Source organism: Drosophila nasuta, chromosome 2R (genome assembly GCF_023558535.2).
Source record: "Drosophila nasuta strain 15112-1781.00 chromosome 2R, ASM2355853v1, whole genome shotgun sequence".
Lineage (NCBI taxonomy): Eukaryota > Metazoa > Arthropoda > Insecta > Diptera > Drosophilidae > Drosophila > Drosophila nasuta.
In genome coordinates, this window is record NC_083456.1 from 23,723,291 (window position 1) to 23,748,613 (window position 25,323).

Here is a 25,323-nt window from a genome sequence, read left to right on the forward strand (position 1 = left end):
CATTAGTGTGAAATACATTCAACAGCTGCCGCACATACGAACCAATTTGCTATAATGATGCTGACAATAGCCGCAGTACTTGACATTGTCCAAATAGTTGCCAGCCTCCTCGCAGAGCAATCCTAAGCTCTGGGCGCATGTCACATGAAATTGCTGCTTGCAGTTGGCCTTGTTGCACTGCATGCAGGCTCCGACATTGGCGCGATTTGGTTTGCCAATCTCTAGGCAAATGTAGCAAGCTGTCAGTTTACAAAAGAATATCATATTAGTAATGTAACTCCAACAATTGCATAATAACTACTTGAAAATGTGACTCACTCTTCGAGTAGCGTTCCTGCGGTATTAGTGTCAGTATAATGGGCTCCATGGTTGTCACATTCCCAAAACGAATCTCCGGTATGTAAAGCGCACAGACGACATGAGCCCATCCCGCCGTATCGGTTTTCTTGAGGGCACCATCTCGAGATGGGCAGATCTCGCAGCGTACACGGGATGTGCGCTCCTGAGACTCACATTTCCGACAATACCAAGGTCCAGTGGGCACGGTAACGATGCCATAGCATGCCTGATGCACGGCAACGGTGCAGTTTTGGCCGTCACAGTACACGAGCGGGTTCTCCGGCCACCCCCGCTCGTCCGAACATACGCAACAGCCGCCCACCATTTCCTTCATATCGTCCAGCTTGAACTTTTTAATTTTGATCAGTTTGCGATTCAAGTTGGTGGAGTGAATGGTGTCGTCGTTGCTGCTGGAGTCTAACAACTCCAGTTTCGCATTTATTGATGAAGGAATTGCGTCTGTTTGCAAACACCGACTGCGAATAAAGTTAAAAATATGCAATTAGAATTGGTAATTATCTTAAATGAATAATTACTAAATACTAGATATCTTTCTTATTAGAAGAAATCGATAATTTTTCAATACGAATTCATAAATATCGACAAGTTATATTCCACGCCGTCAAAAATATTGCACAGATAAATTTGATTTGCTAAAGTATTTAAACGCATTGTACTTAGAATCTTACCTGAAATGACAATATTTGGTTAATTGACACGTGCGAGCAGTCAATCAACCTGGGTAGCAGCGTATTTAAAGCTGAAAAAATACAATTAAAAACACATTAGTTACTGTGCACAAAATGCAGGCGATGTATCGATTAGTTGTGTTATCGATAACAGTTAATGGCTTGCACATAGCGAGTGCATTGCAGGTGCCGTATGCAAGGTCATTGGCGCATTCATAAACAGCAAAAAAAGCATAACAATAACAACAACAATGGTCAGACCGGGCCGGTTTATTTATTAAATAATACTTAACGTCGATTCAATGTGAGCAAGAGCGAGACAGCATGTGCGTTCAATTTACACAGCTATATACACAACCACACATAAGCATGTGTGTTTGTATTGGGTCGTGTTTGCAAAACATGAAACACTCACACATTTTACGTAGCACATGAGTTTGTATGTGTGTGTACATAAGTTCTCAATGTCAAGGTATTTTTTTTTTGTTGGTGTCGCCAACGCAATTCACTCTACAAACACAACAATGATTGTTGTTATATGTGATTTTTGTGTTTTTTTTTATTGAGGGCACACAAATTATGGCGATAAACATATCAGCACTTACGCGGCACAATCACAAATCAATGAACATAAAAATACCAACAAAATTTCGGTTACGTGCGCACACCGATCGGACAAACACACACACTCACACAAACACAGCCGAGCGGATGAGCATTCCACTGTTTTGGTTGGTTCATTGAACTTGTCGGTGGCCACAACAACAACCCAAAATGTTGGTTTTTTTCTTTAGTTTTTTTTTTTTTTTGTATCATCGATGTAAACAAAGCCAAAGTCTAAAATAAAACACTACAAATGCAATTAAAATACACTGTATGCTTTTGTGTGCATATTATACTAATTTTTAACCACGGTGCTCACCAAATAGTAAGCATTCTGTCTGTTTAGTTAATTAGCACACACACAATAATAATAATTATGCGCATATGCATATGTGGGTCGCATCTGCAGAGATTTTATGATTACAACAACAATAACACAATCATAATCACCGACAGTCAGCCGAGTGACATGCGGGCTTTCATTCATACTTCGGGCCCGTGTGTGTATGCGGGTGTCTCGTTTTACTGTTATTGGGTCAACCGTGTTGCCAACTGCCGAAAACGCAGCGACATCGATGCGCGTGTTGCCAACTGCTTGAGAGAAACGGTTATATGTGCAGTGTAAGTGTAAATAAAAGAACTAAAAACACACACAGACACGAACGATAAAACGAGGCCGCTCCGCACGCAGCTTTTGTAATGTTTACAATACCACGTTGGTGCTGTAAGGGAAACGGGGGAGCAGGGGGTAGCGGCAGAGCAATGCACTCTCGAAGCAAGCAGCGAACGCCTACAACCAACGACAGAGACAGATACATACAAAGATTAGATGTACATAAATACACAAACACATATATGTATATACATTTGTATGTATATAAGGCGAAATGCCGCATAATGGGGCGCATTGGGGGAGGAATGTAACGGCACTTTATATACATGTAGTATGTATGTGTATGTTTTGTATGTATTTTCATCACTTGCAAGATGCTTTACAAGCACAACTGGGGATGGGCTGCGTTTGCTTCTGCTTTTTCTGTGGAGTTGGAGCTGCTAGGAAAGCAGGAGAAGGGGAGGCAGGCGAGTGCGAGGGTGGTTTGTGTTCCGCTTTCACACTTAAAGCATGCCTCACAAACACAACCAGTTTTTTCCTAAACACAAAAATGTGTGTATGTATACCCGAAAAGCTTGAAATTATTGATTTTCTTCCGATTTAATTGAAATTTACTTAGCGGTAGTTGTTGCTTTAAAACGTCATCACATTCACTGTCAAGCAGCAGGGTGAAAATTGAACCCAAAGAGACAGTAACAAACAAAACGAAAAACAAAAAAACTAGTTTCGAGAGCAAAAACAACATAAAAATGCGCGCGGTCAAAGTGGTCAAGCAACGCAAAGCGGCACACGCACACACACACACATAACACACACGCACACACATGCAGAGAAAAGCAAGAAGGAATGAAAGAAATATCTCTGTTTAGGGAGCGGCTGTGTTTTGTAGGCCCACCGTCAACGATTTGATTTGGGCGTCTTAAAACTTGAATTCTTTCGAAATTGCGTTTGTTCATTTTCACCGTTAAGCACTTTAATTTCTTATTGGGATGCAGGGAATATTGATTTTCTTTACCGAAACACTTGTCACTTTTATTTTCCAATTTGCTGCAATTCAGCTAACGCTTTTATTTTCTTTTGTACGGAAAGTAATTTTAGTTAATTTTACTTTATTTTTTGTTTGTTTTCCGTGTGGAAGTAGAGAGAGCCGGACAAAGTGACGGTTGAGCCGCCCACGAGTTACAACGCACGCAAGTAAAATAATCAACACACGAAAAAAAAAGGCGCTGAACATCCACCAGCAACAACAACAACAGCATAGGCAGTATGCACGAGTATTTACCTTGTAACTTGTTTGTTGTTGTTTCGCTCGCACAGCAATCCAACTCGAAAGTACGTCTGAATGAGACAACAACACCTGCACTCAACTGCTCCACTGTATACAAATGCAGTTTCTCGCAGACCGTTTTCAACTTGCACGATACATTTACTATGCTAGTAACTAATATTGTGCTTTTACAGGCACCGAAAAGCCACAAATCCGACGTTTTTTGCAACAAAATTAAGTGATTTACAACTTTTACAACGTTTTTTTTAGACCACTGCGACCGTGCCAGCGTGACCGCAAGCTTAATTTCCAAATATACTATGGTACTTTCGAAAATATACTACGATTTATTACTTCTAAAATAATTTTGGTAACACTGCTCTACTATAGCCAATTGGTATTTTCGGAAGAATGCATAGAGAAGTTTATTTCTTTAACAGCATTTTGTATGACACTCGAATGCATTTTGCATTGATAGAAAATGAAAAATGAACGCCACATATTTTTTTATTTTGAAGTGTAATGAGTATTATCGATATTGTTGAGCAATCGTGGACAATTGGAATAAGTTGGCACTTCCTACGCACAGCCAACTTCACGCCGTACCAATTAACCATAACAGAACTCTGTTGACTTTAATTCGCGTCGACTGTTATTGAGCAACACAGCTGTTGGGGAAAAATCAATTTTGCAAATCCGTCTGTGTCTGTGCATATCTGATTTTTAAAGGCAAAAGAAAAGATGTCCTCTAGCGCTGACTGCTTCATTGTACTGCCCGCTAACTGTGCTGCTGGTTCGCTAATCTTTGGCCGCAATGCTGAGGACACCGACGCTGTGGGCGGTGTAGGCGTGGCAACCGAAGTCTGCTACTATGATGTCAGCGACGTGCTGGAGGGGAAGGTAAGCAAAGCAAAGCAGAGTAAAGCTTGACGAAAGTCTGCAAGTGACTCATCTTGAACATGTATGTTTGCAACACATACACATATATTAGACTGATGGCGGCGCAGCATTGGAGCCGGCTGCCGACACTCTACGTGTCATATTGCAAAAACCCAAACCCGGTGTTTGGGGCGGCGATTTCGGGGCCAATGAGCGGGGCGTGGCTATTGGGCTCAGCTGGAGCACTGGTCAGGCAGAGGCCAAGGACACGGATAGCTTGCTGGGCTCCGACATAGTCCGGTAGGTCCTAAAATATTTGCAAGCTATTGCCATATATCATTAATTAATTTTTTCTTTGCAGCATTGCGTTGGCCACGTCCAGCGATGTGGATGCTGCTGTGGAACGCATTGGTGGATTGATTGTGAAGCACAGCAACGACAGCAGTAAATTGAATATTGTGGTATGTGATCCAAGTGCAGCCTGGATTGTAAGCAGTGCTGGCAAAGTTTGGGCTGCTGAGCAGCTCAAAGAGAGTTGGAAACGTTTACCCAGCGGTGGTCTGAGCGTAACCCAGACCATTGACAAGTCCAGCGAGGGTCTGGACACGTCTGCCAGTTTTGCGGCTGCCCACGATGCTGAGGCTCAGGCGCCAGCAGCGGATTGGTGCGGTCCCAAGGCCGAAGGTGGTGATGCGAGCTTCACGCAACAGGATATGTTCGAAACACTACGCGCTGCGAGCAGTGAGGGTTCCAGGGCGGCCAGTGTCTCGGTTCTAAGTGCTAAGGGCAGTTCGATATCGTGTCATTGGTTCACTGGCACGCCAAATGCCGCCGAGTCGGTGTTCAAGCCTTTTGTGTTTGCGCCTAATCCGCGCATTTCTCCGTTAACGCAGGTGCAGCCGGAGGCGGAGCAAACGCTGTTGCATAGTTTGCATGCCAACCGCAAACCGGCTGCTTTGGAGCATTTGAGGAGCTTGGAACGCTCGTGTGTGGATGAGTTGAACAATTACTTTTCGCTGCAGGATCATGCCAGTGATGAGCTGGATGAACTGCTCAAGGACTGCGTTGAAGCCGAGGTTAAATTCTATCGTTAGACTCTCAGAAGACTCTGCTCAACAATTATTCAAATATTCCAAAAATGAAACTAGCTTGCAAAAATCACGCGACACCAAGGCTCTTTTGAGCAAGTTCTGCTCTCTGATTCGATATATACATATATGATTCGACTTGTGCATTTTATATTGTATTCATAAGTACATCTTAAAAACCAAAACCGAACGAATTGATAGGATACTCCAAACAACAAAAAATGTTCATGCGTGCAATGCAAAACACACACATACTATATTTATATTTATGCATTTTCATGTTTATTTCATCATGCTTCAGTTGTTAGTTTCATTAACGTGATATTTATACATATATATACTTTGATGTCTCCTATGTGCAATCTCGATCTTGATTTTATAGTATTATAATGCATTACATTCCATGTTTTTTATTTTGTATTGTTTTGTTTTTTTTTTTGGTTGCAGTTGCGTCTACTTAACGATTTATAAACTTGCATTAAAATAAAATTATATACATATTAAATATACATACAATACATATATATATATATATTATATAGCTCTCAAATAAACGCATAAAAAGCTGCATTTATACAAAAAAATATCGATTGTTTCATTCCTTTAAGTACAAATTTTCCTTCAAACAGATTCGACAACGAGATTCGTTTTGAAGATGGTGTTGTCATTGTGCAAAGCCTCCAATTTGGTGATCTCAAAAGCTTGATAAACCTCTCGGAAGTCCATAATATTCCGCGGCGAACTGTCCATCCAGAAGCGATCAAACTCAAAGAACAGATAGCAATACAACTTGTGGAAATCTTCGATTGTGCTAAAGTTCTGCTTATGCAACGCGACCTGATTGTAGAAGTGTGTCTTTGCCGCACCAGTGCGCAACAAATTGAAGGCCAATGCAGTCAGATTGATGCCCACAATGGCATAAGTATAGCCCAACGTGGGATGCATCGAATGGAGCAGAACATGCTTCGCAGCATCGTTGTAGGCGCTGGCAAAGTACAGCAGATTATCGAGTCCTAAGATGCCCATGCCACGAAAGTCTGTCTTGGGATCGTCGCCTTGGAAGCCAATCTCTTGCCACTGCTTCGAGATGCGACCAGTAAGCGGTGTGTCTGGCATAAGAAGTTGCCACAATTCCCAGAGTTTGCGTTCGTGATCCAGATTATCGGAGTCGTATTGCTCGGCGCGCAGCTCCTCGACCTGGTGCATGAGACGTTTGTAGCCCCAAATGGTGGTCACACAGTTGCCAAAGAGGCGCCCAAAATCCGGATGCACATTGCTTTTAATGCGTTTCACACGCGATACAATCTGAACGGCACGAGGAGCTGGAAAAATGGACGAAGGGAAATTAAGTTTTATTGATTATTGTGATGCGATATTGACTCACCAAAGTACAGCAACTCCTTGTCGCTGGCATAGGCAGCTGCCTCGTCCAGCTCGTGCAACAAAATCTTGATTTCCGGTTGCTTGGATTGCAACAAAGATCGTTCGATTTGGCGGCATCGCGATGCTCCAGCTCTGGCTCCATAGCAGATGCGTTGGAGCTCAGAGAGGCGGGTGAAGACGTGCAGGAACCACTTAATAAACGGTCTTATATAGCTAAAGATGAACGGCAGTATTTTATCTAATATAAACATTTTTCACTCCAATTCGATTCTTTTCTCTTCTAGCAAATTTGACTAATAAACTTTTGTTTAGCTCCGCGTTGTCATGACAATGCCCACATTCCCTTTGAGCAATCACTGGTGATTAATAACAGCAGTCTAATGTGCTATTCTTGCAGGTACAATTACTAATTGTTGTATTGAGTGGCAGCTTTAACAATAACTTAATAAGAACTGATCTCTGTTTTTATTGTAACAAAATGCATTGTGTTACGTGTTGTACAGTTCTTTTGATGCAGCTGTTGCATTACGATTATTTTGCAACACTAGAACCATTTAACAGGGTCTGCTAATAACAGCAGCAATCAGGTGCCTAATGTTTGCAGCATGCGGTCATACTTTAACACAGGGTGTTTCAGGAAATTTGCCTTAGTAAATAAACAAAAAGAATAAATTCTTCTAAAAGCTTTCGGCAAAGTTTTGCCAAGCTTTTATTTATAAAAAAGTATATTAATGATTTCATATCATCATATTAATACAGATGATTTTATCGATCGGTAATGCGATCTGTCTCACTTTTGATTATCGCGCCGTATAACATTTGTATAAGACCAAAGTCTTATAAGTTTAGCTTATCGGGCAAACTGATAAGCTCTCTCACCTATTCCGAAATACAAACCGGTAGTGCTTAGTACCCAAACGGAGGTTATAAAATTCTTTACAGCTTAGTTCTAATCAAACATTCAAAGGCAGCAGTTGTTTCTAATCCCCAGACTACAGATAAGCCCTAAAATGCAAGAACAAATCGGAAAACTTTGGACAACTTTGCATGATGGTGCGTAAAGAGAGAGTTTACACAAAGCTGAAAATTAATTTAGTTATTGATAATTAGGAAGAATTTGAACAAAATCATAAGACAAAGGGTAAATTAAAGCACGCCATTTGAAGCTAGTAATATTGACACGCATGTTGAAGCTTAGAAATATAAATGGCTTTATTTTCACGGTCATTAACGACAATAACATTCCAATAATCCATGTTTGTTTAATAGTAATTGTTGATATGCTTCATATTGTCAATTACTATGTCATTTTAAGCACGATAGCAAGCTTCCATACAAACATTAAGGCTTACATGCTTAAAATCCCATTAAAGTCTATTACAGATACAATTGCAATCAAAAGTAATGTATATATATTTTTTTTATTCTAGGAAAGTATGAAATTCGCAGTCTTGCAAAAGCAGACTTGGAGGAAGCTCTTGATGTGAGTATCTCATAATATTAATAACAAATGCAAATGTATCTTTCACGTGTGCAAAAATTAGAAGTGAAATTGCAAGAACGTTTAGCTTAAGATGCTGCACAAAAACAAATTTTAGCGCCGAGCACAACGTGGCGTCGGTGGTGTAATGGTTAGCATAGTTGCCTTCCAAGCAGTTGACCCGGGTTCGATTCCCGGCCGACGCACTTATCTTTTTTTTGTACAAATTTTTTAAAATACTTTATGCACTTTTTAAATTTCATTTAGGTCTTAAACGACTCATTTTTCTTAAACGAATCAGTTTGCAATGCTTGCGAAATCAATTTACCGCAAAATGCGCAGGCGCGTCAAGAGTTGCGGGAACTGTGCCGAATAACAGCCCAGGATGGAGTTTCTTTACTTGCTAGACATGTGGAAAGTGGTCGCATTGTTGCTGTTTCGTTCAATAAAATACAGGTGATTTACATGCATACCTTAAAAATTATAAAAATATATACTAATTCATTCTTTTTCTCAACTCAAGTTTGCTCCACCGCCTGGTGAGGATAATTTCTTTGTGAAGTTCCTTAAGGAACAAGTGCACAGCCCACAGGCGTTGCGTCTAATGGACTACATGATAACAATGGACTCGAAGATCGATGTCTGTGCTGTCTACAACATGGATTGCGTCAATGAATTAATGTTCCTGGCCACTCTACCGGAATTTGGGCGTCTTGGACTTGGTCGTTCACTGGTCGATGTCACTATTCAATTTACCCAAGAATTAAGTCAGGGTAAAGGACTGGAGGACATTGCTGAGGAGTTGCGTGAATTGCGTCCTGCTGCAGTCACGGCTCTGTGGACATCGGTGTTTACGCAAAAAATTGGCAAAGACGTGGGCTTTACTGTGCTGAACACTGTGCCTTATTCGGAGTTCGAATACAATGGAAAACGTTTTGATGAACGTATTGACCCGTTGCATAATAAATTCTCCCAGCAAGTGGTGTACAAATTCTAAATGATTGTAAACACAAATGTGGTTAAAAAAAAGGCACAAAGTTGTAATATAATAATAATAAATTTGATTTAATAAAGAAATGGCAAAAAGTTTCGTTGTGCGTCGGCCGGGAATCGAACCCGGGTCAACTGCTTGGAAGGCAACTATGCTAACCATTACACCACCGACGCCGCTGATGTCTGTGTTCTCTTATGCGTATTTAAGCGACTCTGTTATTATAACATTACTTTGAATACAAATAAAAGCATTGCCATGTTATGTTAATTAACAGTTTGGTGTAACAGAATTGGTATATTTCTGAAAGCTTTGGCGGTGAATTCAAATTTTTAAATTTCCGTTTGCGGACATATTTCGTAAAACAACATTAAAAAAATGTATTTTGGAAAGAATTTTTCTAAAAGTATAGTTTATAATAAATTAAATATATATGACGTGGTGGCGCAAAAGTTATAATTAAATATATATTTTTAATTGCAAAATAACATCAGTCTAAGACATAAACGCTGACATCTAAGAAATATAAAAGCTTCTCCATTTTAACTTTTTATTAAATTTTTTTTTAATATTTAAATACAATGTATTTTATTTATAATTGTTAAAGTATGCGCACATAGTTTATTTTTACCCTTAAGGGCTTATAGAGACTTCAAATCCAATACTTTTAAATCGCTCAACCCTTCTCTCCATTCATCTCATTGTTGATTTCAATTTTTGCACTTTACTTTCGAAAAGATAAAAAAATAAAACTTTTCAAATGAGATTAAAATTTACACACAATCCACACACACACACATACACATACACACTCTTACACACATTGCGTTGTGTTCGTCCAGGCATGCACTCAAGAGGATTTTGCCATCCTTAATGCTCAGTGTCAACACTACGAAATGAACGTGCACCGGGATCGATGAGCGGCGAACGGAGTGCGGGGAAGCAGCAGTGTGATAAGCATTTGACAGTGCCCTGGCTCTACTTTTTCCTGTCTACCTCAACAATACATTTGGGTTTTTAATTAGAATTCGAAGAATAACAAAAAAGAATAAACCGAATTGAAAATCGTACTGCAAAATGACAATGCATTGAGGTTGAGGTTGAGGCAACCCCCTTTCGCAGGGCAATTGCGTGTAATGATACCGCTATGTATAGGGATATCTCATATAGGGAGTGGGCATTAACTAGGGTAACGTCACTCACTCAGTGAGGCGGTTACGCATGATTGTGCTATATGACGTGTGCATAATTCGCAGCTTGATATTATGCTAGGGTGTAGTATTGTTCAAGAACTATTTAATTTCTACCAAACTTAATTATACAGAGAAAGCTGTTGACTGCCAAAGTTCAGCAGCAAAGCCCGAAGGGAAAGAAAAATTGGTTGGCAGGTGCTGGCACCTTCAACAATTGTTGTGTGAAATATAACTTATGCAGACTTCCAAAGATCTTGAATTTTTTAAAACTATTGAATCTTAAAGTTAAATATATGTTTAACTTGTCAAGCTATCAATAAGAAGTAGAAAACTAGTTATATGAATAATTAGAATATAGGAAAAAAAGTTAAATAGTTTTGTAGCTATTCTTGAAAGTTAATTAATAACTTTTATTTTGAGAACTTTGCTTTTATTTATTGAATCTTCTTCTTAATTTTGAGACTAACAATAAATTTACGAATCTTAACATTAAAATTTAAGACTTTCTAAACTTAGAAGAAAAACCATACAACATTATATACTATAGATGTCTTCTTCAATGGTTTCTAAACTTTGTTCGAATTCACACGAAAATATACATATAAAAAGATTTTCAACTTTTTTCTTTAAATGTAAAAGTTTATTAAAGAAATAACTTATAACATTAATATATTCGTCAGTTTAATCTTATCCTTTTATCACACTAATCTCAAATCAATATAGCGATCTAAGATTTCCATGGGTTTCCTTGAATAAATTACAGAACTTCAGTGAATCCTTTGCCACGAATACTGCAGCCCGATGATGTTAAGTGGTTGCCACTAGGCAACAACTTGATAAAAATTGAAAACTAATTTGTTTATACAGCTGCACAAAACGAGCAGCGCTCGAAATGAAAACAACAAACCCGAGGAGGCGGAGTCGATGGTGAGGCAAAACAATTTGTTTATCATGGGTAGCCTTAGTGAGGTTGTCAGAGTCGTTGCCGCTGATGATGGGACGCAGCACAACAGGGACAGGGGCAGGGGCAGGGGGAGCAGAGCAACAGACACGGGAAAAAGGACAACAAACAAACGAAAAACGCAGCGCAACGAGGGAAGCGACTCATCATCATCAAGGCGAGGGGTAAAAATATTTGCTGCAAGCGCAACTCTCGCATATATTTTGACACCCTTGTCGTGGCGCCGCAAAGTATGCAGCAGTTATTTCGCATTCGAATTTGTATTCCTTGATTTTAATGGAGCTCGTTTCGATTTGGGATTTTTTGTTGTATTTGGGAATTCTAGACAGTGCAAATATTTGCACTGCGCGCTAATGCTTAAAAATTATGCTGGTTGACAAATTTGCTGTTCACGTTCTTTTTTGTTTTCAGCTTGTCATCTTATTGTCTGTGCTGTGTGGCAACAATCCATTAATTAGACTTAGATGCTATGCGCCAAGAAATGCATTAAACAAAGCTTGCAGCAATATCAACAGCAGCAGCTGGATGTATACTATTTTAATCTCACCCCTTCCACAAGCAGAACACAAAATGTTGTTGCCACACTTGTGCTACAGTTTTCAGTTTGTTGAACAATGCACACGCAACACACAGCATGCCACTTGAACACCACTCGGGCAATAATTCCGCTTAAACAGATAAACGCGCCCAAATCAAAAAACAATTTAATGTCTCTGCCATATGAAAATCAACTCACCTCATCCCTGTTCTATCATCGGAATCGTCAAGCTCATACTTAATAAGCTTATAACACCCTCCGATCCGAAATGCAACCCTGTTTTATATGGAAACTTTCCTTTGGTCGTCGCTGATTGGTTGACGTCGGACTCGGACTCCGCCCCTTTTTGGCAATACCTTTTGATGTGCCACCGCCATTGATATGATAGACTTGCTTGGGCTTTAGTCCGGGCATTCAAACATCAAGCAACCCCTCGTTGTTGTTCTGGGTTCTTATCAGACGTGTCCTGCTCTCGGGCCCGGGGAATTCTCGCATTCGCTTTGTAGCTGTTCGCGCGTTCGCTACCGAATCGCGCTTCGATGTGGCAACTAACGGTCTAGTCTTGTTCTATACTATAAATTATAGAATATATATATTTAGTGAACTTGTGCAATCAATTTCGATTTATACCAAATCGTGAAGTGTATATCAAGTGGAGTTCGTTGTAATACTAAAATTAATAATACAAAATTTGTAAAATTTGAAAAAAACTGCGAATATTGGATACATTAAAAACCAACTCAAACAAGGTAAATGCTGCGAAAGCTCAAAGAATGTCCTCTCTCGGAAAATAACTGACAGCCGTCGGCACAAAAATATCTTCAAATGAAAAATATATTATTTATATATATTACACAAAGAAAAAGAATAAAATCTTGAATCAAGATTGTTTAATGTCAAAATTGAACCAAGAAGAATATATATTTTTGAAATCTTTAATATATTTTAACATAAAAACAAATTTAAAGTCAGGCCTAGAGTATTTAAAGGTGTGAATAGATTAAGAACTCCCATATTACTATATATAATCTTTATTGGTTTTCATAATGAAAATATTAGCATTAGCAATTTGTGTAATAAAATAATGATGTAATAATAATTATATAACTATGATAAGAATATCACTCAATTTATATTGCTTCAATAATAATGTGACTCCAAAGAAGAAGAATTAATATAGAAATACGAAATATTATATACTCTCTTTTATCCTCTTACCAAGCAGACAAGTTATCGGATCTTAATCAGTTATAAATTTGATAGTTTTATTTACATATTCAGCTAGCTGATGACAAGTTGTTATCTTATCTTATCAGCGGTATAGAATTACTTGTGTGTTTAACACGTTTACTATCAATTAAACAACTAAAAGATTACTGATTACGAGTCATTGACATGAATACAGGAAATCAATTTGTATGTCCTTTTCTATTTGCAGGAAATCAAAAGTCAAGAGTGACAACACGTGCCGCACTTGCCACACAATTCTTCGGAGCGCGACACGTGCCGCACACGCGACATACAACAGATTTCTATTGCCCGGAGGCGTTATGCAATTAATAGACAATTAGCGGAAATATTACAACAAAATCAGCATTTAACAAAGATGTTTTCCATGGACAATTTCGATTTGGAGGCCACAATGGCTCGCCACTTCTTTGAGGGCTCCCAGGCGACAAACGCATCGAACTCCAGTTCCGAATACTTTTTCGGTGATGAGCACAGCTCGGAGAGCGATGACGATGATGATGCCTATAGCAGTGGTTTCAATAGCGATCAGGAGAACAACGAAAAGACGTAAGAACCCTCAACCAAGCACTCTTCTCAGTCCTGTGTGCGATATTAACCGATTTTAGCTACTCCATGTTTAGCCGGCGTAGCCACAAGCCGCGTCGCTTGAAGTGCGCTTCCCAGATGGCTCAGCAGCGTCAGGCGGCGAATCTCCGAGAGCGTCGGCGCATGCAGAGCATTAATGAGGCATTCGAGGGACTGCGGACTCATATACCAACGTTGCCCTACGAGAAGCGTCTCAGTAAGGTAAGAAAATCAAAGAATTCAATTACTTTTTAAATTGAATTTAATATTAATTCAACACTAAAATTATCAATTTAAGTTAAGCGGAGTTAAAGAATCTTCTACTTTATTCCGAAATTAGTTATCTTTCTTATTTTATATTAAATCTAAGTTAATCTTTATTTTCTTTTTTGTAAATATTTAAAATTAAAATCTTTACTCCAAGTTCACACTATCTTTCTTTTTATATATATTATACCCATAGGGTAGAAGGGTATTATAAATTTTTGCCAGCAGGAAATGTATGTAACAGGTAGAAGGAGGCATCTCCGACCCTATAAAGTATATATATTCTTGATCAGCGTCAACAGCCGAGACGATATAGCCATGTCGGTCTGTCCGTATGAAACACTGGATCTCAAGACTATAAGAGATAGAGCTATAAGCATTTGTTATGTTTGCACACAGATCAAGTTTGTTTCAAATTTTTGCCACGCCCACTTCCGCCCCCGCAAATCAAAAAAATCGAATAACAAGCGTAATTTTAAAGCTAGAGTATTTTGGTATATAGAATAATTATTATAGTAGTTATGATTCCTGAAAATTTGGTTGCGATCAGATACAAATTGTCGAAGTTATTAAAGAAAGACTTTTGTATGGGCAAAAACGTTAGGGGTCTTAGTTGCCTTGGCTGACAATCTGGTATTTTGTGCCGTCTATGGTATATTTTGAATGCGGTACTATATCGATATACCAAATAAACTATTTAGTATACCAAATAGTATATTTGGTATAATTTTTAGTATTTTTTTGAGTATATTCAGTATATTTTGTACTGTAGCTTTCTTACTTGTTAATTATTGAACTTAACAATCTTTATTCCAAGTTCATATCAAATATGTTTATACTTTATATTAATTTCTTCTTAAATTTAATTTATGGAACTAGAACTTTCTTTTAGACAAAAGTGCCCAATTTTTCATTATATTTATTTGTATAAGTTGTTCAAATTTGATAGGGATTGCCAGCTAACAAAATATTTCATATTGTTCACAATGAAATCCTGCCCATCATCGTGAACTCAGCAAAATTACCACCGAAAATAATTAGTTAATTAAATAGGAAAAGCGTGGTGTATGATATCAAAAAATGTTCATCAATTGTTTCGCTCCCTTTTAGGTGGATACGCTTAAGCTGGCCATCAGCTATATAACCTTTCTCAGCGAGATGGTCAAGAAGGATAAGAATGGCAATGAGGCTGGGCTGAGCTTGCAGCGCAACTATCAAAAGGAACCGCCCAAGAAAATCATTCTCAAAGATCGCAGTAAGTTGTCAATCAATCATCAATCATAAACATTAGTGGGCGGTCAGTTCGGGGCAGTTCAGTTCAGTTCACTTGGGTTCAATTGAAGACCAGTACTAGTTCTATATTAAATAACATAATTTTAGCTGAACTGCATTGTTGGTTGCATAGTTTGTGATGGTCTAAGCGAGGGTTGTCCAGGGGTTGGGATCCAGGGCTGCTGTATTCTCCTCTTGCTAAGTGTAACTAATTAGAATTTTCACACTTCTCCGACCGCTTTGCAATTGCGGGCTTTGCGTGACTGCCAGTCAAGCAAATTGTTTCGCAGTCGCATCGATCACGATGTACAATGTACGGTTCATTGGCGTACATGGTACGGATGCAGACACGAAAGGTTTTCATTAGGGGGAAATAGTTGTAGCTGTAGCTGTGTGGCATGGATGGATTAAGGGTTTCCGTGTGCCAGCTCATAAATGTGCCTTTAGTTACGGTTTTTTGGTTAATCATTATTCTATTCAATATGTATGACACTCTGTTTCCTTCCTTCCTTCCTTCTGACTTCCCCAATGAATCCCGATCGAGTCGAAAGCATCTGCATAACTAATAGCTAAACCACTTCGTTGGCCATAAAGGGATAACCTCCTTGATAACTCCCTTGAACAACACTCTAGTAGGGTGATTTTTGAATGATCTGTGGTATTTTTTTCAAGTTTTAGTTTTTTCTTTTACATTTTTTTTAAGTTCTCTGTGTCAAAACATATATTTTTAATATTGGCTGGGGATAACAGCTTAAGTACCTGAGGGAATAGTTTCGAAATATTATTTAATTGGTGACTTATTTATGTGTTTTGGGAATAGGAATTTATAAAAAGAATATATTTTAAAGTATGTTTGTAGAAGTACGGCATTTTTTCCATTTTTTTAGTAAATCTAGGATATAAATTTATTTGTAATCTATGCTTTAATAAAAATAATAATACAACAATTTACTGAGAGAAATAAATCAAATAATACAAAAATATGAAGAAATATTTAGTCTTCTAACTTTAAAATTCTAGCAATTGTGTCAAAAAGTTTAATGAAAGATTTTTTAGTTATAATAATAATAATATAATAATTTGAAAACATTTCAGTGGCAATAGAAGGTTAAAATATAGATCTTTAAAATAGGTACAGAAATATTTGGACAACAGTAAGAAAATGTAGAGCACCTTAACAAAAACAGTCAAAACTTTTAACATCAATCCACAATCCACACACAAATCATTCAAATTATAGTTTATATCGAATGAACTCTTATTCTAATAACAGAAAATACAAATCTCTGATGAAGTATTGACAAAAAAAGAACATGCGACAGGCGGAGATATAATTTGTTATGATAAAATCCAACATGACATACACCTTGCCCAACTTGCAACAGTGACTTCAATAAAGTACGCACACCCATAAACACACTCACACACTCACTCTTATGCAAACACACACAAACACACAGAGTACAATCAGAATAAGGTACAACAACAAAGTAGTAACAACAAAACAGAATCGACATAATCATATCGTGAGAAATTCGTTACACTCCAGCAGATGTCTGCTGTCGCCAGAGTTGGGTCCTGTTAAAGGGCAACTGAGGCCAAACAGCGGAGTTGGGGCATAACAGATAGATAGAGAAAGGGAATGAGAAAGAAGGAGAGGAAATGCGATGTGGTCGATGTTCTATATGGTGTATGGCAAAAGCGTTTTCATGCTTAACGGGCATTAAAAATGTTGAGCAAAAACAGCACAGAGAAAAACAAAAAGAGAGAAATAGATAAAAATCGCAACCCACACACACAATGGCCATTTAAATGGGACTGCAAGTGGATTGGCCCGAGGAGGAGTTGGCCACGCGCCTGGCATATGTTCACACCAACTTTCGAGATGACAGAGAAAGTGGAGAGAGTGGGAGTGGAAGTGGGAATGGAAGTGGGAGCAGTTGGTGGAAGCTGTGTGGTGGATTGAATTGGAGGGGAGTGGAGTGTCGCATATTTGAACAACACCCGCATGAAGCACTCGAAAACTGTGAGCACTACAAATTGACCAACTTGGCAAGAGTCTGCCACAGAGACTGGGATGTTATGCTGTGCTGCGTGCAAGCTGATTGGATGCGGCCCAGGGGGAGGATTTCGGTAGTTTGCCCGTTTTGTTTGCTCATCGCAGATGGAGGGCACCGCAGGCTGCAAGCACAGAGCAGCTGCAACAACAAGCTAGCTGAATGTGTGGGGAAGGGGGGAAGAACCCTTTTGCTTGTTGACACTGCTCCTGTTGATGACTGTTGTAATGTGTCCGCTAATGGCATTTGCTTTCGCAAACTCCTTAATTGACTGGGCGGCGCTTGACTCTCATCACTTTCGTGATTGTATCTATATTTATTTACATTTATTTTGGTTTCTTGTGTATCTTTTAGCTGGCGGCATGGCGCATTCCTTGTCCTGGTATCGCAAGGGCGATCGCTATCCGGGCAGCAAGTTGTATGCACGCACTTGGACACCCGATGATCCCAACCAGCAATCGATACAACCGCTCTACACCAACAACAACACCACAAAGAGCAATCACAGCTCCAATTCGAGTCAAAATCAAAATAGCAATCAATCCAGTGATGACTTCAATGTCAACGCTGGCGAATTGACTGGCGGAGCAGCCAACACGGCAGCGAGCCTCTTTGGCAGCGGTGGTGCACTCTAAATTGGATATTCCACATCAAAAATCTCTAAAAACTAGTCAGCGCTTGCTAGTCATCAAGGACACACACACTCCCACACACTTACTATTTAATACATATACCTAAAAATATATATGCAACTATATATTCCAATTTTAAAAAATACATTTAAAAACATGTTCTGTGGTATTTAATTGCTCTAAGTTTGCTAATATCTAAATGTTATACTTAGTCGTTTAGTTTAAAAATCGAATAAATACAAGTATTTAAAAAAACAAATGTCCTTTAACATGTTTGTCTTTTTTTGTCGGGTTCAAGCGCAATTTACGGGGCTAAATTATATAGTTATCTGTTCGACATTTATTGAACACCTGGTCGCGGCCCCTGTCGCTGATATCATTAAAAATAAATATCTACAAGCGACAGTCGACAATCATATTTTTTGTTTTTCGTATTGCACAAGTGCACATTCTGGGGGTGGGTGTTACGTTTTTTTTCGGTCTGGGTGCAACTAGAAAATTATTTCCGGTCTTCCGACATGCACACGTCGAATAAGGACATTGTAAAAAATAAAAAATGTTATGGTAAGTCCAGAGGATTCAACTGGCAACAGAAATGTGTGTAAAATAGACAGAGAATTTATTATTTTTAAGCGTTATAGTTTTGCTGCAAGCGTGGCATTTAAAAGATCATTAGAACTTTCATGCTTGCCACAATCTCCCTTGTCCTGTTTTCGTTGCATAGATGGACAGCTGTCGTTTTCATGCGATGTCCTTGTGACGCGTGCGTTTGCTTGGTGGCGCAATTTAGATGTTTATCAGCAATTAGGCTTAGCCACAAACACGGTGGTGTGATTGACTGTTTTGATAAATCAATTTGATCATATGTAAATTTATCAGTTTGTGTCGCACAGCTCAATCGATGATTTAATTAACTGCGCAGCTGTAAGGTCAAAAATGGTCACCCTTATATTTAAATCTGATTAAAAGCGCGCTGCAGCGTTGCCACTTTGGCGCACATGTTGGAAAAGTGCTGAAGCTTTTTTTGGTGCGCCTACCAACACTTGCGCGGCAGCATGCGAACTGATTTTGTTTGACTCTCGTAAATTTAAATACAAAATGCGTTTTGCACAGATAATTGTTGGTCCTGCGGGCAGTGGAAAAGTAAGTTTGCAATCTAACTGATCAAGGCAAAATCTGCATTGATGAACTTTCAATCGTAGTCCACATATTGCAGTTATATGCAACAGCATGCCATGGATAGCAAACGAAACATTCAAGTGGTCAATTTGGATCCCGCTGCAGAGCACTTCAACTACACTCCGCTGGCGGACATCAGAGAATTGATACATCTGGACGATGCTATGGAGGATGAGGAGCTGCACTATGGTCCCAACGGTGGCTTAATCTTCTGCCTGGAGTTTCTCATCGAGAATCAAGATTGGCTCAAGGCTCAACTTTGTGGCGGCGAAGATGAGCTGATGTTGGGTGAACCCGATGATGATTACATATTGTTTGATATGCCTGGCCAAATAGAACTTTTCACACATCTAAAGATGGGAAAACAGCTTGTGCAGTTGTTGGAGTCATGGAACTTTCGCACGTGCGTTGTCTTCTGTTTGGATTCCCAGTTTATGGTGGATGGTGCCAAGTTTATATCGGGCACAATGGCTGCACTAAGTGTTATGGCCAACATGGAACAGCCGCATGTGAATGTGCTGACCAAAGTCGATCTTCTAAGCAGTGAGGCACGCAAGCAGCTGGAACTCTACTTGGAGCCGGATACGCACAACCTGATGGGTGAACTGACTATTGGCACCGCGTTTGGCGAGAAATATCGCAAGCTAACTGAGGCCATTGGATCGCTCATCGAGGACTTCAGGTAAGTGTCATTACTACAGTTATTAGCAGGGAAAGTTATAAGTTTTATAGAAATTACATGGTCATAGATATTAATTGATTGGTAATGTTTTTCTTCAACGATAATGCTTAATGCTTAGTGTTTTTATCAATTTAAATCCACTCATTTTCAGTATAAAATGTAGTATTATAAAATAATAGCTTGTTTTATAATTTTATATAATCACAAACTTAGTCAAAAAGAATATCAGAGAAAACTCATACAGAAAAAACTTTACTTCGTTTAAAAAAATCCAATAAAAGAAATTTTTTGTTCAAAGGTAAAGATCCATTTAATAAATTACGTAAAATGAATCATTAACGTTGGAAGAAACATAAAGTCATAATCTTTTGTTAAAAGGAAGTATTTGGTGCAATTAATTTTGTATTGATTCGTAGTGCTTAATTTTTCCCTATTTAAAACAAATAATTTTCTCATTCTGATAACATTCATTAGTTTTGGATAATGATAATAATGGTTTTCTGTTTATTGGGTGTATGTTACAATAATTAATAACGCTGTCTTAAATGCAGCAAAAAATTCCACTTAATGATAATATTCGTCACGGGATTTAGGCCTTGTTCTTGCGTGTTGGATGAAATGGATGCTCCATGTGCGATAGATCTGGTGGATTATGCTCGAAGGCATTAATCTCTTGCATGCCGCTGTTGGCAATCGCCCACAACTCTGGATATTCCGCCTTAAAGGTGGCATACCATTTCTGCACCAGCGGATAAGGTGACAAATCAAAATCAATTGCCTCAAGGCAAAGTGTAGATGAAACCAAAGCGAAATCAGCAATGGTAACATTATCTGATGCGGCATACTTTGTGCCCAAGCGTTGCAAATAGGTTTCGAACACTTCAAGAGCATTCTCAACCTTCTTCTGGGACATCGGGGTGCGTTCATAGTCAAAGAAAATTGGTGCCATGCTGTGTGCCGAGATGGGAGCATAGTAGAAGCCCATGTTGAAGCACAGACGCTGATTCACCAGCGCTCGCTCATTCGGATCCTCGGGATAGAGTGTGGAGAGTGGCGAATACTTGTCGCACAGATATTGCATAATAGCAATGCTCTCCGACAGATGGAATCCGTCGTCATCCAACACAGGAATCTCCTTTTGTGGATTCATCTATGGGGGTGGTAAAGAGTATTTAATAAGAATCTCTAATAAATGCTATTTGTATTCCATCTTACCTTGGCATAGTCCTCGGTACGGTGCTCCAGAGCACAGTAGTCTACATTGACCAGCTGGTATTGTATGTCCAGTGCCTTGAGCGTCATGCGCACGGCCAGCGAAGGCGGTCCATCGGATACGGCGTACAGCTTCATCGTGTAAATCGGTCTATGCAAAATACAAAATGTAAAAATTAATTTATTTTTGTTGCGGCAATGATGTGGAACCGGTTTCGGCTTTGTAGCCAACAACGAGCAAGTTTACGCTGTCATCATAGCCAAAAGTGAAAGCATATAAATTGTGAGTCTATTTTTGGAAACTGTTTTTTGTTTTGCACTAGTTATGCAGTTGTTGTAGTTGCTTATTTGTCTTGTACATTTCGATATTATATATTCATTATTAAGTATTTTATTATATTCAGCATTTACCGAATTCAATTGGAATGTGCGCGATATGAAGTGCGCAGTCGCAGCTCTAAAACTCAACTAACTCGAATGTTAATCAGGTTGTTAGGTTTCAAATGAAATGAATTTCAGGTTGGCTGATTTAAGCGAGGCGACTACTGAATGCCCTAAATATTAATATAGTTTCAATAGTACATAACATTTGTATATGGAAGTTAAACTGGCTGTCCCTAGGAGGGGTTCATTTTAAGCTAATAGGTTCAAAATCCAAATGCTTTATGATATATATAGTACTATTTATACAATCGTATTCTTCAATCTCTACTTACTCAATGCCATAGCCATCCATGTCAGCTACCTCTTCGACCACCTCGATAATCGCATCTGTGTTGTCCTCCTCGATGGTCATGTACTGACTATCCTCGGCCAATGTTGTCTCCTCGCCCTCCTCTTCTTCCTCCTCCTCGATGACCACATCGTCATCCACAAATTCTTGTTCCTGCTCCTCCCGCTTGGCTTCAACTGCTTTTGACGATGCAGCGGCTTTAGTGGCTCTAGTTGCAGTAGCAGTTGGCGATAAAGCGCTCTGCTGGCTGCTGTTGCGTGGCTTCTTGTGGACCACAATACCGTCGGTCAGATTGGAGACGTTGAGACGTTCTACAGCCAGATCGCCGAACTCCTGTTTAATTTGCTCCAGCGATTTGCCAATGAAGTGCAATGGTCGAAACTTTAGTTTCTTGTTGTTCTTCTTGTTGATCTCATTGAAGAGGCGTCGTTTGATATCATCTTCGCTGAACGGATGATTGTGACTGTTGTAGACACGCAGCACGCGTATTGTGCCGTCTTTCTGTGTGGCTGTCGAAATGCGACTCTTGCAATTAATCTCAGGATCGCGACACTTGATGCACACCCAATAATTGCGTGAGATCAAGCCACGATTCTTGGCATGATATATGTAACCGTCGACGCAAAGCATTTCGCTGCCCTTGGCCGAGCGGAGTGTGCAGATTTTGGTCAGATCCATGTCAGCGATTGGCGCTATCATTGGACTCGGAGTGGGTGCATTTTGGGTGTTTGTGCGTCGCTTGCGTGCATTGGTCAATTGTGGCTTGGGTGTTGAAGTATTATTGCCCTCTAGATTCTCGAGAGCATTGGGCAATATCTTAATCTGGGCACTAATGTTGTCGGCCCCATCGTCCATGTACTGCACTATCATGGAGGCTGCTTTGTTCTGCTCCGGTTCCATTTTGATGCCATCGATGCCAATTACCTTCTTCATGACCACTGAGCGTCGCGATTCTCTAGTTGTAGCTGCCTGAGACTTTGGTGGCTCATAATTACTGTCTTGGTCGGCGCCAGTGCCTGATCCTTCTGTCTCGTCAAAGTCCTCCTCGTCTTGACTTTCGAACTCAGCTGAATTGTTAGCTGACTCGTCCTGTTCCTGCTTGACCTCCTCCGAGGAGCTATTCTTGCCTTTGTTCTTCGGTTGATTCATGCGTCTTTGGATTTCCTGCAAATCAGGCTTGTGTGTGTGCTCGCCATTGATGCGCAGCACTTCGGGACCGTTATCGGTGGGATCGATGGTGACGCGCACATGGCAGCTTTGCTGCTTATCACGTCGCATTATGCACGTAAAGAACAAATGTCCATTGACACGACTTTGCGAGTCAAAGTGAAAGAGATGTCGATCCAAGCAGAGCACCTTGCGACCCTTGGCCGAGGGCAAGAACGTAAATTTGGTCAAGTCGGTTTCGGTCAGGGGATCATAGTCGGCGGGTGCCACATAGTTATCAATGATATCAGCGGCATTTGGCCATTTCATTTCCTCATCCCCACCGACCTCTGACTGGTCTGGTTGCTGATCCGCTTGTGTTGAGCCAGATACATCTTCATTGTCCACATTCGAGTAGACCTCGTAGGTATCCTCGCAGTCCTCAATGATCATCGACTCAACATCATCGGTTTTGACTTGTGTCTCAAAAGATACCTCAGGATCGAAGTATTCCAAATTGGGGCATTCCTGCAGCACTTCGACTGTTTGGTCGTCGTCGACTAAAAGTATCTGATGTCTGGTGAACATTTGCATTAGCTTATCGGCCGAATAGTGCGGATGTATGTGGGCATCCGACTCCATGGCATGCAAGCGATGTGCTCCAGCTAATGTGGCCTCTGTGCAGATCTTGGCGGTGCATTCAATATCCCGTTTGCGCACGCAGGTCCAGCGGTACATGTCGCCCTTGTAGGACTTGCCCGCCAAATAGTATAGATGACCATCGATGCAGACCATAACCCGACCATCCCGTCGTCTCAGCATGTAAACGCGATCCTTGTCCTGCTAGAAAATGCAAATAGAAGTTAAGATTAGAAATGTGACACATTTGAATAGGAACCCATATATACTAAATAAGAACAAAGGATTATTTTAGAACGATTCTCAGTATAAGTTACTATTACTGATATTAGGAATGTTGCATCAAGATGACAGATACTTTAAAACAATAGGAATTATTTAAAAAAAAAAAACTAGTGTAAGTTAACTTTAAAAGTTATGCTACACAATTCAATAGGAATAGTGTGATAGTGTGGCACACCTCAAAGTCCAAGTGGAAAGAGTATTGTTGTGAATCGTTATCCCCGCTAGTGCTAATCCATTCAGGGGGGATTGAGTCCAGCCGAAGCGCGCTCAAATAGACGAGCCCGCTTTGGCTGCGTTGTGCTGTAAGCATCGTTCATCTTCATGTTTGACAAACGCTTGCGTTGCGACACCTTTGTTATCTCGTGGTCACTGCAGCGGGCGTGGACATGACCCTGCATAACTTCAACGACAATATGAGTGGTCTTGTCCTGGGAGTTGGGCACAATGGTAGAGATGCGTGAGCGGCATGGTGTCACTTTATCCTTGCGACGATTGCAGAGCCAACGATAAGTGTTGTTCTTGCCGATGCGGTCAAAGTGGTACAGATAATCGTCGACGCAAAGCATGTCGACGCCCTTTGCGGAGCGTACAACATACACTTTGGTCAAGTCCATGTCGTGTTCATCCATGTTTTTGGACCGTTTTTGAATTTATTGTGCGGTCGTAATTTCAGCGTTTTTTAGTTACTTTGCCGTTTTTGTTGTGTGCCCAAAAAATGTTGTATCGAAAATGAGTCAATTGCACTTTTTGTTGTTGTTGCGTTGTTTCGCTTGGGATTTTTTGGTGGTATTTTCCATACACTTTGCTGTTGCTGCACAATAGCTCGTTAGGCTTTTTATCACACAAACACAGGCACACTTAAGTCCTGTTTTGCAAATGATTACATAAAAGAATGAAGTAAAAAAGCAACGCAATTTTAAGGTTGACTTAATGCACACATTTTACGACGCGACGAAAAAATTTGTTGCTCGTTGACCAGGGTTGGCAAATGCATGACATGTTGGCGTTGCCACTTTGGACTGTGTAGCTGCTGTGTACAACTGTACATTGTGCTCAATTATTTATGTTTATTTACATAGTTTAGCTTTTCTTTTTTTTTGCAGTTTGGTGAGATTTTTTCCGCTTGATACAGAGGACGAGGAGAGTGTTGGCGATCTGTTGCTGCAGATTGATAGCATATTGCAGTATGGCGAAGATGCTGATGTGCAAGTGCGCGATTTTGATGAGTTAGAAGAAAACGATGAAGCTGAGCCCGATATGTAATTTGCTGTCAAATAATAATGTAAATAAATTTAAAATAGCATAGAATGAAAAATAATGTAATAAATTTGTTTTTAATTCATAATATAAATTTAGCTAATAGCATATTTGTTTGATTTG

General features: G+C 39.7%; 7 protein-coding genes and 2 non-coding genes across 11 annotated transcripts in view; 5 read left to right on the top strand and 4 right to left on the bottom strand.

The window, feature by feature from the left end:
- LOC132787436 (protein AF-10) overlaps positions 1-3,815 on the bottom strand; it is a 29,152-nt gene extending 25,337 nt beyond the window's left edge. For both annotated transcript variants that reach the window (XM_060794472.1, XM_060794474.1), the window contains exons 1-4: positions 3,527-3,815; positions 1,029-1,099; positions 319-815; positions 43-239 (exon numbers count right to left, since the gene is read on the bottom strand). In XM_060794472.1, coding sequence (XP_060650455.1) covers positions 43-239; positions 319-673 — 552 coding nt within the window. In that variant the 5' untranslated portion in view covers positions 674-815; positions 1,029-1,099; positions 3,527-3,815. The remainder of the gene's footprint in view (positions 1-42; positions 240-318; positions 816-1,028; positions 1,100-3,526) is intronic.
- A 311-nt stretch (positions 3,816-4,126) lies between these two features.
- On the top strand, positions 4,127-5,650 carry LOC132787438 (secernin-3). The gene is made up of 3 exons (XM_060794476.1): positions 4,127-4,411; positions 4,503-4,690; positions 4,752-5,650. Exons 1-3 carry the CDS (start codon positions 4,253-4,255, stop codon positions 5,482-5,484), a joined length of 1,080 nt encoding a protein of 359 aa, XP_060650459.1. The 5' UTR covers positions 4,127-4,252; the 3' UTR covers positions 5,485-5,650.
- An 87-nt stretch (positions 5,651-5,737) lies between these two features.
- LOC132787439 (ELMO domain-containing protein 2) lies at positions 5,738-7,388 on the bottom strand. The gene is made up of 2 exons (XM_060794478.1): positions 6,863-7,388; positions 5,738-6,800 (listed from the first exon to the last, which is right to left on the bottom strand). The coding sequence occupies exons 1-2, from the start codon at positions 7,110-7,112 to the stop codon at positions 6,100-6,102; spliced, it is 951 nt and encodes a 316-aa protein (XP_060650461.1). The 5' UTR covers positions 7,113-7,388; the 3' UTR covers positions 5,738-6,099.
- A 408-nt stretch (positions 7,389-7,796) lies between these two features.
- Positions 7,797-9,413, top strand: LOC132785575 (uncharacterized). The gene is made up of 4 exons (XM_060791728.1): positions 7,797-7,914; positions 8,292-8,344; positions 8,609-8,797; positions 8,865-9,413. Exons 1-4 carry the CDS (start codon positions 7,872-7,874, stop codon positions 9,336-9,338), a joined length of 759 nt encoding a protein of 252 aa, XP_060647711.1. The 5' UTR covers positions 7,797-7,871; the 3' UTR covers positions 9,339-9,413.
- Positions 8,476-8,547, top strand: Trnag-ucc (transfer RNA glycine (anticodon UCC)). Its single transcript has one exon. It is a non-coding gene; the product is annotated as a tRNA-Gly (tRNA).
- Positions 9,414-9,436: 23 nt separating the features above from the next.
- Trnag-ucc (transfer RNA glycine (anticodon UCC)) lies at positions 9,437-9,508 on the bottom strand. The gene has a single exon. It is a non-coding gene; the product is annotated as a tRNA-Gly (tRNA).
- A 3,017-nt stretch (positions 9,509-12,525) lies between these two features.
- Positions 12,526-18,326, top strand: LOC132785708 (pancreas transcription factor 1 subunit alpha). 2 transcript variants are annotated; one of them, XM_060791929.1, is made up of 5 exons: positions 12,526-12,773; positions 13,463-13,821; positions 13,881-14,061; positions 15,217-15,361; positions 17,790-18,326. In XM_060791929.1, the coding sequence occupies exons 2-5, from the start codon at positions 13,631-13,633 to the stop codon at positions 18,068-18,070; spliced, it is 798 nt and encodes a 265-aa protein (XP_060647912.1). In that variant the 5' UTR covers positions 12,526-12,773; positions 13,463-13,630; the 3' UTR covers positions 18,071-18,326. The 2 variants fall into 2 exon arrangements, with proteins under 2 accessions (XP_060647912.1, XP_060647913.1); XM_060791930.1 differs by having other exon boundaries at positions 12,528-12,773; positions 13,896-14,061.
- Positions 18,327-19,105: 779 nt separating this feature from the next.
- LOC132784197 (GPN-loop GTPase 3) lies at positions 19,106-25,303 on the top strand. The gene is made up of 3 exons (XM_060789633.1): positions 19,106-19,210; positions 19,270-19,928; positions 25,047-25,303. The coding sequence occupies exons 1-3, from the start codon at positions 19,166-19,168 to the stop codon at positions 25,204-25,206; spliced, it is 864 nt and encodes a 287-aa protein (XP_060645616.1). The 5' UTR covers positions 19,106-19,165; the 3' UTR covers positions 25,207-25,303.
- Positions 20,403-24,936, bottom strand: LOC132784196 (uncharacterized). Its single transcript, XM_060789632.1, is given in 5 exon segments — positions 20,403-21,078; positions 21,144-21,291; positions 21,857-23,859; positions 24,119-24,187; positions 24,189-24,936. Coding segments are annotated over 5 exon segments (3,165 nt in total). The 5' UTR covers positions 24,573-24,936; the 3' UTR covers positions 20,403-20,517.
- Positions 25,304-25,323: the final 20 nt, after the last annotated feature.